Source organism: Solanum lycopersicum, chromosome 6 (genome assembly GCF_036512215.1).
Source record: "Solanum lycopersicum chromosome 6, SLM_r2.1".
NCBI classification, from domain to species: Eukaryota; Viridiplantae; Streptophyta; class Magnoliopsida; order Solanales; family Solanaceae; genus Solanum; species Solanum lycopersicum.
Window position 1 is genome coordinate 26,791,181 of NC_090805.1, and position 18,298 is coordinate 26,809,478.

Genomic DNA, 18,298 nt, shown 5'->3' on the forward strand with positions numbered 1-18,298 from the left:
TACTATATATATATATAACTTGCAAGAGATCAATGATGAAGATATATCCACGTGAAGAGTCTCATATCGGTCCTTGAAAAAATTTAGATAATTCTCATCTCTTGATCAACTACCTTTTGAGATTTACTTAGACTTTTTGATCCATTTGGTTAAGGAGTAATATATTTGTGATCACTTCATGATGTAGTTGCGGATCATCATGATGGGATATATAGAATGAGAAATGGATCTTTTGACATCCTTATGTCATAGGAAAAGATGACAAATCTTTGCATGTGGAGTACTATATGCATATATAGTGTAATACTAAATGTTGCATGTTTTGCTGGAATAAAAGGTCTCATCTCTCTGACATACATATTAGAATATAGATGGTCGTAGAAATATATGTAGAAGTCTCACATCTAGGATTAGAGAAATCAAGGATGCATTGATAGGTTGATCAATATTGATATATTGATATGTTGATCAATATTGATAGTATTGATCTATTGATCAATAAGATGTTATTGATATGTGATTAATTATTGATGAATAATAGTGTTAATAGTGTTAAGCACATACTCCTTATATAGGAGAGAATTGTAGAGTTTAACTATATTTAGAGTTCTACTACAATACTTATTACTATTATAATAATAAAATAATTAAATCCTAATTATGCTATAATTCTAATAGTAATCTAATCCTAATCATAATATAATTCTATTCATAATTTAATTATAGTGAAAACATAATCCTAATAAAAATAATTAGTCTAATCCTAATGCGACTCTAATTATTCAGCAGTGTTGTAACTCGTCAGTCAGCTACGTTGGATTGTTCCTTCGACATGTTCCAATCCTCAACTTTCTTCTTCATTAACAGAGGTTTTGACCAAACTAAGCCATTATATAAAGTCATTCACCAAAATAATATGTTTTTCTAAAATTTTACAAAACTAATATAAACGTATTCCACAGTAACGTTTTAGGATATATTTTATTTTTAAAAAATTGATGGCGTCAGATTGATATACGTTACTTACAGTAACGTTTTACTCCTAAAATGTTACTCATAGTAACGTTTTACTCCTAAAATGTTACTTATAGTAACGTTTTAGGAGCAAAACGTTACTGAAAATAACGTTTTACTCCTAAAATGTTACTTATAGTAACGTTTTAGGAGCAAAACGTTACTGAAAATAACGTTTTAGGAGTGAAACGTTACTTACAGTAACGTATATCAACCTAATGCTGTTAGTTTTTTAAAAATAAAATATACCCTAAAACGTTACCGTGAAATACGTTTATACTAGTTTTGTAAAATTTTGGAAAAATGTATTACTTTGGTAAATTGTTTTATATAATGGCTTAGTTTGGTTAAAAATTCTCATTAACACTTGTTGTAGACAAGTCAGTCAACTGTTGTACCCGTTCCTTTGACATGTTCCAATCGTTAGTTTCCTTCTTCTTCAACAATGGTAAAGTCATATGCCTAACTAATTCCGAATTGTTTGAAAACATAAATGCACATGCTCAGAAAATACTTTAAGGGATCATTTGTTGCTGGTTAGTTAGAGTTACACAAGTATTTCTAATGTAAGATTGAATTTGTTATATATATATATATATATATATATATATATAAGTTATTCGTATATTAATTATTCTATTTTCTATTTTTTTTTTAATAAGCCATCACCTTAAGGTTGTGAGCCTTTGGTGTAGGGGTTAGAATTAGCCCCTAACATGTCGATGTATAACAAAAAGTTACAAGAGGTTACCTCTATCCTCTCACCGGAACTAGTACTAAGAGTAACACCAAAAAAGTTGATGAGAAGGAGTAGCCTATACAAGATCTTCTCACTGTCACCTTTGCCTTGTAACCGGCTATCTGAATGTGAAGGAGGAGGAGAGGTAGAGGAGTGGCCTTAAGTCAGTCCATTTTCTGTCCAACATAAAATAGTACATAGATTCCTTCATAACTTATACAATAATATATTGTATTAGCTAGTTATATATGAAGGATTATAACATATTGCTAACAAAACATTATAGGTGCGTTGAATTTTACACATAACAAAAGGCTAACTGCTACATACCATATACGATACAGGATTTAATACATGTATAAATCACCTCCTAGCTAGATAACAATAATATGGTGATGGCTGATGAGAATCAGAGACATCTTTTCTGATGAGATCTTTGCTTTTTGTTTGTTCTCCTTAATCCCATGCATTGCCTCATTCATCCGGTCAAATTGCAATTTGTTTTCCAAAAAATATGTTTAAGTTATGGACTTTAAAAACTCATATTTAGTTATTTACCATATCTTATTATTCTTCTCACTTGTATTTTTGGCTTTGGCATAAACACAAAAGTGTGAGTATATTTGCAAGAATGTGGAGAGAGTACCCTCGTAAATTTTATCATGTTAAAACAAATTACAAAAGTAATAGTTGTAGTTTTTCTATTTTTTCTTTGTAAATAATTGAAAATGGATCTTTTCCTGATTTGGCAAGAAATTATATATGGTGTAAATCATTAAAAGAAAAAAGTAGATTGACTTATTTTGTCGAATGTTTGAAGAGTTGTTGACATATTTATCAAAATTTCTGCATTTTTAAAAATTAAAATTAACAAAAGAAAGTAATTCATGCCCAATCCAGAGTGAAGAATTGCAAAAGTCATATTAAGAAGACCAAACATCCCTTAAACATCCTATGTGGACTCTTCAACACTTCTCAAAGTTACTATTTGTAATGTATGATCCAATTATTATATTATTGTTGCAAACAAGATAAATCATATGCCACAATATATAGTAATATTCCTATGTTTTGACAAATCTTATGTTTCTGTTTATTTGCGGGAAATGATGATTTATAAGTTCATTAATTGGGTTTAAATGAAAGTCAAAAGTGAACCTATGCAAATTAGTTTGTTGAGGAAATGACCTAGCTAATTATGACAAAAGTGATCAATCCGATCCTATGCTATTTTAAGGTTTACAGTTTAGACTGTGTTGACCATTCATTATCAGTTCATTGAGATGGGAAACGTCCAATTTAGTACGAGCCGAGCCTAGTTTTTTGTTATTTGGGCTAGACACCGTGTGAATTTTTTTTAACAATAAACGGGGATGATAATTTAATCTAACATATGTGAGTAGACACTAAAGTCTTATTGATAAGTTTATATTAAATTTGAATTAAATTTTAAATTCATGATATGTTAATCAAGTCAAATTATTGGTTTTTAAAGTTGAATTAACATTTAAGTCAAAATTATGACTTAAATCAAGTTTAAATTACGTTGGATCAATTCATTAAGTTGACAAGACGAACCCAACCCATTTTCTTCAATCCCAGGGGCCAAAATTGCTTGGACCAAAATTCCTTAAAATCCTAACTCAAGCATATATAAGACACATAAATACATAGAAAATCCTTGCTATTCAGTGGTGATTTACTCTTCCACAAACAGAGAAGTTTTCACTCCAAATCTTGAACCCCATCAAATTGAAAACAACCGTGAAGAGAAGAATCAACAACAATCGTGAAGAAAAAAATCAGGGGATCACATATGTTTTCCTAAAGATTTCATAAAACTTGTAACATTTGCATAAATTCAAATACTGTTATTTGTTTGCTATTTTTCTTTCTTGTTTGCTTTATTTCTAGGACAAACTTTAGTCACATACAATGTGTGTGTACACTCTGATTATGTATTAAATTATATTTGATATGTGTCTACTCTGATTATTATTAAATTGAATATGTGTCTACTCTAATTATTATTGAATTGTGTCTTTGATGTTGATGGTGAAACAAATAAAGGGTGAAAAACCGACAAAGAATGCAGTACGTACTGCTTTGATGTTAATGGTGAAACAAAGAAAAGATTGCCCTGTTCTTTGGTTCCTTGTCAATCAAAGGCCAGTAATGACAAGGAAACTTCACATTTACAAGTCAACTTCATTGCTTTAATTCTAAAAAGTACTCCCTCTGATACTTGTTGCAATTTTTTAAAAGTTTAACAAAGAATTAAATTTTAGAATTTAAAGTTTATAATCTAAAATGATTGTTTATAACTTTATGTGACTATAAACAATTTCATTATAGATAAAATGAACATTTTAAAATTAAATTATTAAATGTGATAGTATTATTTTTGGGACACATCAAAAAGAAAAATCGAGTCATAATATAAATTAGCACAAATATATTATTTAGAAAATCAAGATATTTTTTGATAAATATAAAGAAAAATTAATGTGGTTAAAAGAAAAGTAGTATTAAATTAAAATAAAGATAATTTGAGAAGTCTGACCCTACGCAAATCTTACAAATATTAATAAATTTATGACTAATTGAATTATTGTTTTATTAATATTTATTGACAAGTATAATAGATGAGTAGCGACTTCTACGGTGAGTTAGTCAAAAATGATGAGCAATTTACAGCGAGGTAATTGTAAATCATAAATGCCAACTGGAAGAAAGAGGGGACTACTTTTACTTTTTGGTTCTATGTTTTAAAGATTCACATAGAATACAAGCATCAAATTGACATAAAGTCAAAACATTTTTGGAGTAATATAATTTAAGGCTTTGATGTGCTAGTAAATGTTTTTAAAAAGACTTAAGTAAATGTGTTGGGTGGCAATCCTTCTGTTAAATTATCACTTATAATCAATGACTAATTAAGTATTAACTTTATTTGAGTTTCTTTCTTTAAAGATAAATTTTTTTATGTTCCACCTCCTTTAGTTGATTCTTATCTTTCTTAAAAAACAAAAGAATATTGTTATAATAATTTTTTAAGTAATATTAATATTTGTCGATTATACTAAATCGATCTTGGAATAAAGTTCCATGGTGAATTAGCATTAAGTGCACCCTCAAAGCATGGCACAACTTAAGTTTCATAGCATGGATCACTATAATAAAAATAATTTTAGCGGCATTAAATATTGACATCAGTAGAGAGTACTGAAGTCTTTACCGACATTAGTTAAATGTCATTAGAATCAATATCGCTGAAGACTTTAAAGACATATACAAATAATACTAATTGTCACTAAAATATATATTTAGCGTAATTAAGAATTAATTGCCACAAATAATTTATTTTTTATGTACAGTGAGTACTATTCCGTAGATTAATAATCGTACAACCAAAAGGAATAATTCATCAAATTTAGGTTTTAATTTTTTTTTTTGGTACACATAATTGAACAAAATACAATCTGAATAACAAGTTAATAACCACTTAAAAGGTCGATATTTTCATAGGTGAACTGTGAGCATGAAATCTTTTATCATGTTGTAGTAATGTTGGTGGGAGGAACATGAACCCAAAACTCATTTCAAATTTCACTGACATAAATTTTTATTTCTATTCTTTATTTTGGGGGTGAGCGGGTGGGAGGGGGATGAAGTTACGCGGGTTCAACCCCCTCTCCCACCACTAAGATGAGAATATATACATAATATAACTAACCAACTGAGTTGCAATTCAGTAAGTTGGATTCATATATTATATTGTTAAGCTCCAATTCAAATGATTAGGTGTGCACATAGTGTTGAGTCTGCAACATCTGAGAAATGAGTGACTTGTTTCATTATATGGCTTGGTCAACTCTTTTCTTATAAGTTAAACTTTGAAATTGAGATAGAAAATTTATTCTTTCATCATGTGTTAACTATCTTGTGATGGCATAATTAATTATCTTGGACAACTTTGTTAATAACTATCGATTATTAAAAATAACAATGGTACGTTTTAGTTTATACATTAGAAGATTTCTATATTATTCTACACTCATTAATTAGTCTAAATTATCTAAAGCTTTTTTAAACTTAAAAAAAAAAAAAAAGAGAAAGGGGTGGAGAGTCTCCACCAATAAATAAAAAAAGAGATTGAGCTAAACTACCTTTTACATAAAGGGATACCCTTTGGGGGTTTGTACTTGGACTAGCCACCAATGTACCAAAAAACTCAACTAATACTCAAAACAAGTACATTAATCATTTTTATATTGTAAAAACACTTATAAACAAATAAACTCCCTGATTTCCTTTCTTATTAGAAGATACGATACTGTTAACCTATCCTTTAATTTTTAAAAGTTTGTCTTTGTACGTAAATACATGATGGCAAATCCCCATCTTTATCAATTTCCTATCTTTCTTTTTTTAAAAATAAAATCTTTCTGTATCTAAAGGAATTGATACTGTTCCAAATTTTTTTTTGTTTTTTTGTTTTTTTTTTTTAGAGCCAAGTTGTCATGTCCTCTTAAAATTTACATCGTAGGGCAGGCTATAGGAACTCACGTCCCAGTAAGCATAGTTTATTAAATAAATATGATTTTGGACAACTCACAGATAGATGCAACTTAATGCACTTATTAATATATTTCAATATGAGCAAGATTTGGATATATACATATCTTTTTCTCTAGACCAAAACCAAAATGAAGACCAAGTTGGTCTTATTTTAATTACAAAAAATTAAATTCCACTGTTGCTAGGCCTTTTTATTTCTTAATATTATAATTATTATTTTTCTAATGGCGGAAATCCACTTGGCAGACTGATTTTCTTGAAACACAAAGTAAGATAACTCAAGAAAAATAAAACATTGGTCTTAAACGAATTAAACAAACAATTTTATTTTATAACAAACAAAATTTAGGTCAATAACATGTGTTTGTAACTTTTCTTATTTGTTCATCGTGCATATTTTTAATTCGTATAAAATGTTAATTTGACCTTCACATTTGAATCATGACACTCGAATTTAAATTCTCATTATAAAGTAGGACTCTATATTAATTAAAATCCGATTCTGATACATAATACATTGATTGAAGAGTGAGAAGTCCTACATGAATGATTAATGAACTAACTGATATCTTTTGAATAATTCTTTCCTCAAGAGCTAATTTTTGAATTGAGCTAGGTAAAACTTCTATTTCTTATCATAATATCAATGCATGATTCCTACCATATCCGATTTATGACCCCCATATTGAATTGTCCACATCTGATATTTAGTCTTATTGGCATAAGGTGGTTGTGTTGAAGAGTGAAGAAGTTCCACATCAATGATTAATGAGACAAAAGATCTTCTTGAATGGTCTTGGGCAATTCTAACTCTTCATAACAACTAGTTTTCAGGATACACAAGATCCATTTCTTAAAGATTTCACATAAAGGTTGAGTTAAATGTAAGATTGGAAGGGTCTAAAATATCGTTGAAGTATTAGAAATGGTACAAAACTATCCTCCAGCCACCTATTGGCTCCAAAATATATTTCCTGTCCACCTATTGACTCCAAAATACCATTCTCATCCACCTTTGAATTCAAAATTTACCACATATATAACAGTTTTAAATTTAAGGGAAAAAGGTCTGATATAGCCCTCAACTTTGTCATTTGGAGCTAATATACACCTTGTTATAAAAGTGGCTCATATATGCCCTTACCGTTATACAAACGGCTCACATATACCCCTCCCGTTACAAAATGACTCATATATACCCTTCATTTAACGGGAGTTAAAAAATTAGTTTTAAATTTATCTTTATTACTTGTAATTTTTTTTAAAAAATTATTTAGGGGTATATATGATTCTTCTATCAAAGTTCAAGGTATATTTTAATTTTTTGCTTATATAAATTATTTTTTGACTTTTTTTATTATAATTATTTGAGTTTCTTATTCTTATGTTTTTTCTTTCATTCCTTAGTTTAAAGAAAACAAATTTAAACTATTTTTTTTGTGTGTATTGTAATTTAATTTCGTATTCGAAGAAAAAATTTGATTATCTACAATAATTTTTACAAGAATATTAGTGAAACATAAATAAATATGATTATCAAAATAATAATTATAAATTAGTCATTGAAACAAAAAAAGTCAAAAAAATATGTTTGACGAGGATTAAATTTACTCATATGGGATTATATTTTTTAGAAAAAAATAATAAAAATTTAGATTAAAATTATTATTTTTTCCATTTCCGTTAGAGGAAAAGGGTATATGTGAGCCATTTGTTTACAGGTAGGGGTATATATGAGCCACTTTCGTAACAAGGGGTATATCAGCTCTAAATGACAAAGTTGAGGGGTATATCAGACCCTTTTCCCTAAATTTAAACTATTTAAATATTTTTTTTAATAAGTGGCGCTCAACTATTTTTTATAATTTAACTTATTAATATAATTTATAAATACATTACCCTCACATTACTAATTAAGTCTCACTCAATTAATAAACCCGCCCCATTACTAATGCAACAACATGAAAGCTACTGCCAATGAGTCTTTCGAAAAATTTGAGGCGAAAATGTCTCAGAAGTACATTATCATACATTCAAGTCCTAAATTCAAAACATATTATAATTCAAGGTCTAAATAAAAATTACTGATAAGCTTAAAAGTCTGAATATGTTCATCATAATTATTCATTCGTCTAAATTATGTGATGTTACTTAATATGATTTTAAAAAAAATAATATATTGAAGTTTTAATATTTAAAATAAATAATAAATATATATAAAATAATATTTAAAAAGTGCATGAATTAATTGAGGATGTACTACTTCTTTACATTTAATCATAAATTTCAAATTCAAGATTCAAAGAAAATCTTATTGAAAGTGTTCTCCTGTATAAGCAGCTCAATCTAAATTTATTTGGGGTTTCAATTTGGACTCGAATAATTTTGGATGTCATTTTGAAGAATCTATAATTTCGTCGTGTTTTAATAGTGTTTAGGGAGATTATTAGAATTGGTTTATTAATTGTGTGAGTTTAACTAGTAATGGGTGGATAGTGGGTTGCAGTTTATAATGATATTAATAAATTAAATTATATCTAATAGTTGGGCGCCAGGTATTTTTATAAAATATTTAAATAGTTTAAATTTAAAATTGTTAAATAAGTGGTCAATTTTGAACCCAAAAATGGATGAGAAAAAGTATTTGAGTCAACAGGTGGATAAGAAGGATATTTTGGGGCCAATAGATGAATGAAGGATAATTTTGTACAATTTTCAATACTTCAAACATATTTTAAAACCTTTTCCGTTAAATTAAATAACCAAACTTAATATCACACAAACATAAGATTAGGGGAACACAACAACCAAATCCTCACAAAGTATAATTATCATATAATTACATAGAAAGTAAATAAATTAAACTACCTAACCTATTACATATGCACGCAAAGGTTATTCCATGAAAAGAAAATAGGAAAACACAAGACAAGACAAGACGTACATTATGCTAAAAGGATATATATATATATATATATATATATATATATATATATATATATATGTTTTGGTCAAGCCAACTTCGACTAGACTTAGCACATTAAGTATCTGAACAAGCCACAATAATCAAGGCCGTAAACCTAATGATAAATTAATCACTATCAATTATATTGAAGTGGAATCATCAATTAAACAAATCTTTATTAGAATATTTGGTCAAGTCACACAATTGACATAATAAAAATGTTGGTCACAGCGCTCGATAAAATAATGCAATAATTGGTCTTTTAGGTAAGGCATTTGGTCCACACGAGTGTGAACTAATTATTTAGCAGTTTTATGTTTTTTTTTTTTAAACATAATTAAAATCAGTACACACGTAGAAATTAAAGAAACTGGCCGGTGAGATCTGCTTATATATTATCTCTTTACAAATAAATCTGTTTAATTAAGAATCTTGATATCAAATAATTAAGGACCCCTCTTTCAAGATTTCCCAGATCATACAGTCTAACAAACATATCTTTTTTTTTTTGTCAACTAAGTAGTAATTAATCAGTTCTTGTATTTAAGGTCAAAACTGATTAATTATTGGTATTAATGGATAATTTCCATTCAATATTTCCTTTACAACCGGATGATGATGCGAATTATGATTCCCATCAACAACAGCTCATTTTTCCACATGAAACCTATACCAACCCTTGTAATTTCATATACCAACAAGATCTGGTAAATGATTTTGCTTCTTTTGATTCATTGGAGTTAAGAGACAACAATCTTACATTTAACAACAATACTAACAACAATCAGAAAGGGAAATCATGTGGCGTTGAGGATAAGAAGAAACACAAGAAAGTGATGCATAGAGAAATTGAAAGGCAAAGAAGACAAGAAATGTCTACTCTTTATGCTTCTCTTCGTCAACAACTTCCTCTTGAAAATATTAAGGTTTGAAAAATTCATCATCCCTTTTCTTTCTCTTTCCATTTTCCCAAACTTTAATTATCTCAGATCATCCCATTTACCACTTATATATCAGTGTATTTTAACATGTTGTAACAAGTAATTTGACGCGTTCCTAAATGTTTGAAATCTTTAAGGGGAAGCGTTCCACATCAGATCACATACTTGAGGCAGCGAATTACATAGAACAACTACAAAAGAATGTTAAGAATTTGGAAGAAAAGAGAGAAAAGTTGATGAAAGATTCAACTGGTTTAAGCAATGTTGATGGCATTAACAAAAGTGGAAGATCAACATCTAGACACTGCTCCCCACCTGCTATTGTGACAGTGAAAGAATGCTTGGATGGGATGGAGATTTTGGTTAATTGTGGTCTCGGGTTCCGCCTTTCTAGGGTTCTTCAAGTGTTACTTCAAGAAGGGCTTAGTATAGTGAACTGCAGCTCTACAAAAACAAATACTTCAAGTCTACTTCACACTATTCGAACTGAGGTATAAAATTGATATGACTCATGACTTCTTTTCATTAGTTATATGAGACAGTAGCGAAATCAGAAATTTTGACAAGAGTATTCAAAAAATGTTTGGTGGTTAAACTTGCTAGCTAAACGAACTATGAGCACGAAATCATTGTTGTTTCCACTAAAGAGATGCAATATAGTATGTATTTTTTAAACATAAACATGAGGTATCAATTGAATTCTTTTTGGACCATATAGCTCCGTCCCTAAACTCATTTTTCATATTTTAGTAGTACTTAATTCATTAACTGTTATGTTGCTCAGACTCTTAAAGAATATGGATGTACCTATGAAGGATCCTAAGAAGTGCTCTATATCCGAGCAACGTGTGTGTGTATATATATATATAGCTTTGTGCTAATTGTGAAGGATCATTATCAATTTCATTTTGTTTTTGTTATTCTTGCAGGTTTCCAGTACTGATCAGCCAAGGATTATTAATGTGGACGTAATCCAACAAAAGCTCACAGATATTATTCATGATGATACAAGTTTCAAGTGACTTTCTATAGGATATAAATGTTGTGTGATCCTCACCACCTCAGGTTTTATATATGCATCTTTTTTTTTGGAATGAAGCTGATTTTAATAGAGTGAATTATGCATGGTTAGTGAGGATTCATATAGGCAGCCTACGAGTTAAGACGTTGTTGTTGTTTTAGTCTGACCTCGTTTTTTTTGAAGTCCTCTTGTTCATTATAGCTTCTTGCTTTTAGTCTCAGGAACTTATATTTCATCCTGGTGTATGTAACATCATGACTTGAAGATTTTATTCAGTTAGTTCCAAATTTTGCTAATTTGTCAATCTTGCTTTTAGTATTTACCAAATTAAGTTTGCTGAATGCACATTGATGAAGATGATCAAATGATCCCCATTTTGTGGAGTCTTGAGAGGAAGTTTGTACTCGTAAATCAATACTAGAAACAAAGTTTGTTCCCACCGTGAATCAGTGAGAGATTTGTGCTATATAACACGATTTTATCACTCATTTCCCATAGAATCAACTCATTGAAAGATGCATGGTGGAAAGTAAATTCGTACTGAAATAGTGCAGAACTTCATAACTTTTCGTATGAAAACATTGTGTACACCTTTTCTTTTCTCACCGGTTCAATCAAAATATTCATGGAATTAGCCCCTGAATATTTTCCAGGGGAAATTCAGTAGAAAAATAGTGATCTATTAGCAGTAAATTGATGTTGATATCAAGATAAGCGTCGAGACAAATTACTTTTGCAGTCAGTTCAGCTGCATTTTCCCCATGAATCCTTAAAAGTATCTGTTGAAACACGGAACTGATGTTCATTCATATCTATCTTTGATACTCATACAATTATGGTCAAGATATTTGCATAATATTATTTATGCTCCTTATTCTAGCATTACGACACCACCCTGCTATACATAATTCAGTCAAAGCGAGGAAATGAAAACCTGATGGAGATGCTTAGGAAATCCTACACATATTTTCTTTTAAATAGCGCGTGACAATCTTGGGTTAAAACTTAAGTTGTGTTCTGCTACCACGCTCAAGCGTTTTGACCCTAGATTTATCGTCCTGATTCCTAGTCTTGGTTAACTGATCAATCTAATAATTACAATCATGACATAAATCATAACACCTCTATTTATCCATTTGTATGGTGCATTTATATGCTAGTTTTGTCTCAAGGCTATCCCAACATCTTATGATAAATTGTTATGTATTGTTGGTAGTTGGGATTGAATTTGAAGTACAAATAGTTGATAGTGCAGTGCGTACTAATATACATAGTTGTGGTTTTCAAATGTGTGATTAAAAATATAGTGGACTTTTCATGTTAATGGTTGGTAAAATTTGTCGTTTTGCACTGATCAGACATTAAAAAAATAATCCTCTCCTTCCTGACCATATGGGGCAAAGAATTGACCTAATTTTGCGATTAGCCAGAAAAAAAAATATATATATCCTTTGCTAATATTAGCACACACAAACTCATGATTTTTATTTTTATTTTTATTCATCTTAGCATTACAAGATTTTTTTTTAATCTAACGTAATGTCTTTGAGAAAATGACACATATGTCTGTATTTAGTAGTAAGTTTAAAATTGTCTCGTAAATATATTTAAGCAGTTGTGCACTTTAAGTTCATCTTCATCAAATATTTAATGAATTCTGACTAATACATTTTACACGTTATAAATAAATGTGTCCTTTTATTTAGTTTTATTAATATTTATATTTTTTAATTTGTTCGTGCATAAATAAATATTTAAATTTATAAAAAGGTATGTTTATATATTATGCCAAGATTTTATGAAAATTATGAAAAAACTAAATCTAACTAGGAACATGCACTTGAAAAATTCCCATCAAATCTCCAAATCACAACACCAAAAACTCAACCATATACAAAAAAAATAGATTTTTTCAGCAAAGTAGTCACAAAAATCACACATAAAAATAACTATATCATAATCCAAAATTGACCGATTGATACTAACAAAAATATCAAAAACTGCACCTCCATATCTAAGTTCTTGTGAATATTTTTTTCCACCGTTCTCGTTGAATCTAACATTCAAAATTCTTTAAAAATTTGACAAGGACAAAAAATATTCACTTTTGTCCAAATTAAAAGTGCTCAAAAAATATATTCTAAAGACCATTTTAAACAAACACTCAAACATAACATTTTTGTTCTTTTATCTAATGATTTGCGTCATAGCTCAATTCTAAAAATTATTAAACTATACACAAGTTGAAGAAAAAAACCCACAGATGATTGCTGCACGCAAGTATTCTATGTAAATCAATAACTATTAGTAATAAAATATAACCAAAATTTACAAGGAATTGAGATTTCTTCGTCATTCATACAGTAATTAAAAGATTGAGAGTATGACATAAATTTAAGCACATGCTTCACGTTAAACTCGTGGGTTATTATTATTTTTTTTAATCCTAAAAAAAAGAACAGCCGTTAGAGTAACAGTGTTACTATTATTTTTATAAAAGAAATAGAATAATTACTGTACAAATTTGCCTAATTTCAGTGGTGCTGTTGACAATAAGACAAAAATTAGCTAATCAAATCTTGCTTCACATCAAAGCTAAAAGACAATTGGACCAGATAGTCTAAATATTTAACAACATAATACATGTTATGTATAAAATATAATATAATTTGTGCTAAAGAACTTTTTAAGATGCCTCCATGGTCATCCACTGAATTGGAAATATCTTCTCATATTCTCATCCCTAGGTTAAGATTAAAGCGCACACATTTATTTTTTTTTAAAAAAGAGGCAATTTAATTTTTGTCACACAAAACTTGTTACATACTCATCAACACTATAAACATCCTTTTAACCAAGGTCTATCCAGCCAATTTCATACCTACATTATATGGTGAGTCTAGGATGGTAGGGAAAGAGGTGTCTCGGGCCATCATAATAACTCTGGAGGTCTAAAGCCAAATTGGGTCATATTTTCTTAGTTGACATATATAAATTGAATAATTATAACATATTCAGTGTTTTATTTAAAAGGAAAATTGTTTATATAGTTTGTAAGTCTTGTTTAGAATTGCCATTTAATTTTTAAGAAAAATTATTTTTTCAATCGATTAAAACAGGAACCGGTTGAAAAAAGTTTTAAGGGGTTCGAGGGTTCATATTAGTATTTTAGAAAGGTATTTAAGACACCTAAAATACCTGTTAATACGATTTTCTGGCAACTAAAGTGTTTGGCTAACTTAATTTGAGAATAAAAATCATTCAGAGTTGTTTGAAAGTGAAATATTAGCTTACTATCTAAGTGAAATTTTGACTTGCAAGATTTATTATTTTTTTAAGTCCAATTGAAGTCGATTGATTTAGTTTAAATAGTTAAAATAGTAACGGCGTCTTGCGGGAATTTGAACTTTTTTAACCCTAAAAAGTAACGACAGATATTGACAAATAGGGAAATAAATGCGATAAAGTAAAAGAGAGAGAGAGTTGGGCCCAAATCCGATTTCTGTCGGCCTAGACCGATATTTGGATCCATTTTTTTTTTGGATTTTTGACCCACTTCAATTATACCTGTCCTAAACCTCTAGCAAAACAATAATACAAAACAATAAGGACTTAGTCCCAAAAGTAACAAAATACAATTATTTAGGTTAAGTAAAAATGGGTCTTTTGACCCCATCTTCTTTCAAATCTCCAATCTAACTCCATATTTCGACTCCGGGACCTGTCCATCGAATATGAAGACTGGTCGACTCGAATGAGGAATATTTGGGCCTCGGTGACCCATTTTGAAATTGTGAGGGAGAACCTATGGAGTCCGATGAACTCAATCAAGGAAGTTTATGCAAGAAAAGACGATAAGAATTACTATAAAGGATAATACATATACTTACTCGATGATCACATAAACCCAACATGAGAAAGAATATTTTGCACAACCAAAGACTAAACGCAATTAAAGACTCTTTGAGATAAAGAAAAGAACGGTCAAAAGAAATGAAATTAGCAATATATATTCATATATAAATCGATGAGAATTATGAGGAGAAACTTTTCGCAACTCGATCTCTTAGGGCCATTATCATATTCCTAGAATCTAAACCTTTAGATGATAGGACATATTATTTGTCAGAATGCTTGAAAGAGTAGAGGACAAAGAAAATTATACTGAAAAAACTAATAACAGGGACTATCTTCCTTTTTTAAAGAGACTATTCAAACAAAACAGTTTTAAGACAAAAAAGATAAACCAACTAGACACCCAAAATGGCTAAAGTAACAGCAAATTTAAGGAATCTATTGGACCTGGCAAGATATTTCAATAGCTAAATGACAAGTTAATTACCTACTTAAACATTTTCAAAAAAAAGAAGACTCACTCCAATGACATGATCAAGCATAATTGGACATATTTAAAACAAACTTCCCGAATAAAAATCCTACCTTAAAATAGAATGATACCGTAGCAAATAAAAAAGAACTTCAAGACAAATGTTTATGCAATTTGATTTTACTCAATGGGCTACACACATTCCGCTAAACCTTTAGACAAGGCATAAATGAAGAAGCCTCTAAGAGAAACAAGTGAATTTTGAATAAAGTTTCAAGTTGAGAAACCAGTCCAAACATCTACTTATGAAAACATTCATGGACACGGTAGAATTCATATAATAAGCATCAAGTACGACCAACCACTCAATCTGTTCGTTAATGAAGGAAAACTTCATTAGATGATAAGAAGAAGAAGAAGAAGAAACAGCTAAGAAGAAACAACTAAGAAGAAGAAGGAGTAGTATTATTCAGTGAAAAATTGTATCTGTCCATGTACAATGAATGAGCTATATATAGCTCTTTATCACATTAACTAACTAATAACAACTTATCTAACTAATATAGCTCTTTATCACATTAACTAACTAATAACAACTTATCCAACTAACAAAGGGATAAGTTGTTATAACTAACATTATGAAAAAGACTATTCTACCCTTTTATTCTTTCTAAATTGCATAACTTCCCTATATTACAACACTCCCCTTCAAGCTAGGAGGTGCAAAAATATTCAAAACCCCTAGCTTGGATAACAAGTGTTCATGTTGTAGTCTAGATAACCCTTTTGTCAATACATCAACTGGTTGTTCCTTGGTATGGATATACTCAACTTTAATCAATCCCTTTTGCAATTTTTCTCTTATGAAATGACAATCGATTTCAATGTGCTTGATCCTTTCATGGTATACTGGATTACCAGCTATATGAATAGCAGCCTTACTGTCACTGTATACTTGAAATGGTACTTGAATCTTAGTACCTATTTCTTTCAATAATCCCAGCAGCCACATCAATTCTGAAATAGTTGTAGCCAGGCTTCTATACTCAGCTTCATCTGAGCTTCTTGACACTGTTGTTTGCTTCTTTGCCTTCCATGATATTAATGATTGACCAATCTTAACCATATACCCTGTCACAGACTTCCTAGTGAGTGGACAAGATGCCCAATCAGCATCACAAAATGCAGTAACTTGTCCATCTGAATCACTTGCTAATAATAATCCTTGACCAAGTTGTTTATTTAGATATCTGATCACCCTTAATCCAACATCAAGATGAGACCTTTTTGGTTGCTGTAAAAATTGACTCAATGTCTGAGTACTAAATGATATATCTGGTCTTGTCGTATTCAAATACAACAACTTGCCTATTATTTTCTGATATGCTGTCTGATCAATCAAAGGATCATCTGATTCTTCATGTTCCTTATTCACATGCTCATCATATAGTATAGATGTTAGTTTGACATTGATGTCAATAGGTGTTCCTGCAGGCTTAGCTGCCGTCAATCCAACCTCAACTATAAGTTCCAGAGTATACTTTCTTTGATGCATTAATATACCAGCTGGTGATCTGGTAAACTCAATGCCTAGAAAGTATTTTAATTCTCCTAAATCTTTCATCTTGAATACTTGTTGTAATGCCTTCTTTGTGTCTTCTATTAGTTTAAGACTGCTGCCAGTAATTAACATATCATCCACATAAACCAACATTAATATAGTTCCGCCTTCTGACTGATTAATAAACAAGGAATAATCATGTTAGCTTTGTTTGAACTTGAGATTGCTAAGAGCTTCAGTCAACTTTTGATTCCATTGCCTTGGAGCTTGTTTCATACCATATAGGGAATTTGTTAGTCTACATACTTTCTCCCCTTGACCAACAAATCCCTGAGGTAGCTGCATATAAATTTCATCATCTAAATCACCTTGAAGAAAAGCATTGAACACATCCATTTGATGAATATGCCAATGCCTAGCTGCTGCAAGAGAAACAATAGTTCTAACTGTCACCATTTTAACAACAGGTGAGAAAGTCTCCTTGTAATCTATTCATTCTTGTTGAGAATAACCCTTGGCCACTAGACTTGCTTTGAATCTCTCTATCTCACTTGATGAGTTATATTTAACTTTATAAATCCATCTACACCCAATAGCCTTCTTCCCCTTAGGCAAATCAGTTAGCTCCCAAGTATGATTACTTTCTAGTGCTTGAATTTCATTCGGCATAGCTTCCATCCATCTTCATCATGAACAACTTCTAGATAGGAATCAAGTTCCTTAATAAGAGAAGTGGCTGCAATATAACTTTGATATGTAGGAGAAAGATGAGAATAGCTCATGTAATTTCCCAAAGAATACATGACTTCTTTGTTAACAGTCAAAGATACAAAATCTTTCATCCAAGTTGGTTTGAGCTTCTGTCTGGTAGACCTCCGATGAGTAGTAAGAGTTGCACGCTCTTGAGTCACCTCATTGTCTACCATACCAACAGTTGGAGACTCTACATGATCAACCTCATCAAAAGAAGACAAAGTATGAGTCTCATGAGACACATTAGCATCATGAGACACATTAGTAGGAGAACACCTGGGAACCACAAGACTTGTACATTGTAAATCACCACTTAGCATATCTGATACTTGCATAGGATCCACAAACACTCTTTCCTGTATTGAATGATCCATCTTTGCAAAGGGAATAAGTCTT

The 18,298-nt window shown here is 30.1% G+C and overlaps 2 protein-coding genes across 2 annotated transcripts; one reads left to right on the forward strand and one right to left on the reverse strand.

Moving 5' to 3' along the window:
- Positions 1-9,726: 9,726 nt before the first annotated feature.
- On the forward strand, positions 9,727-11,557 carry LOC101245065 (basic helix-loop-helix (bHLH) DNA-binding superfamily protein). Its single transcript, NM_001346305.1, has 3 exons — positions 9,727-10,225; positions 10,378-10,731; positions 11,170-11,557. Exons 1-3 carry the CDS (start codon positions 9,875-9,877, stop codon positions 11,260-11,262), a joined length of 798 nt encoding a protein of 265 aa, NP_001333234.1. The 5' UTR covers positions 9,727-9,874; the 3' UTR covers positions 11,263-11,557.
- A 4,719-nt stretch (positions 11,558-16,276) lies between these two features.
- LOC109120453 (uncharacterized mitochondrial protein AtMg00810-like) lies at positions 16,277-17,605 on the reverse strand. Its single transcript, XM_019214264.1, has 2 exons — positions 17,456-17,605; positions 16,277-17,323 (listed from the first exon to the last, which is right to left on the reverse strand). Exons 1-2 carry the CDS (start codon positions 17,603-17,605, stop codon positions 16,277-16,279), a joined length of 1,197 nt encoding a protein of 398 aa, XP_019069809.1.
- Between the last annotated feature and the right edge of the window lie 693 nt (positions 17,606-18,298).

Excerpts from the sequence above, each read along its gene's own strand:
- LOC101245065 (NM_001346305.1), top strand. The coding sequence starts at position 9,875 with ATGGATAATTTCCATTCAATATTTCCTTTACAACCGGATGATGATGCG. Across the intron at positions 10,226-10,377 it reads TTCCTCTTGAAAATATTAAG|GGGAAGCGTTCCACATCAGA; the intron begins GTTTGAAAAATT and ends GAAATCTTTAAG. Across the intron at positions 10,732-11,169 it reads TTCACACTATTCGAACTGAG|GTTTCCAGTACTGATCAGCC; the intron begins GTATAAAATTGA and ends TTATTCTTGCAG.
- LOC109120453 (XM_019214264.1), bottom strand. The coding sequence starts at position 17,605 with ATGGTGACAGTTAGAACTATTGTTTCTCTTGCAGCAGCTAGGCATTGG. Across the intron at positions 17,324-17,455 it reads TTGTTGGTCAAGGGGAGAAA|TCAGAAGGCGGAACTATATT; the intron begins GTATGTAGACTA and ends TTTATTAATCAG.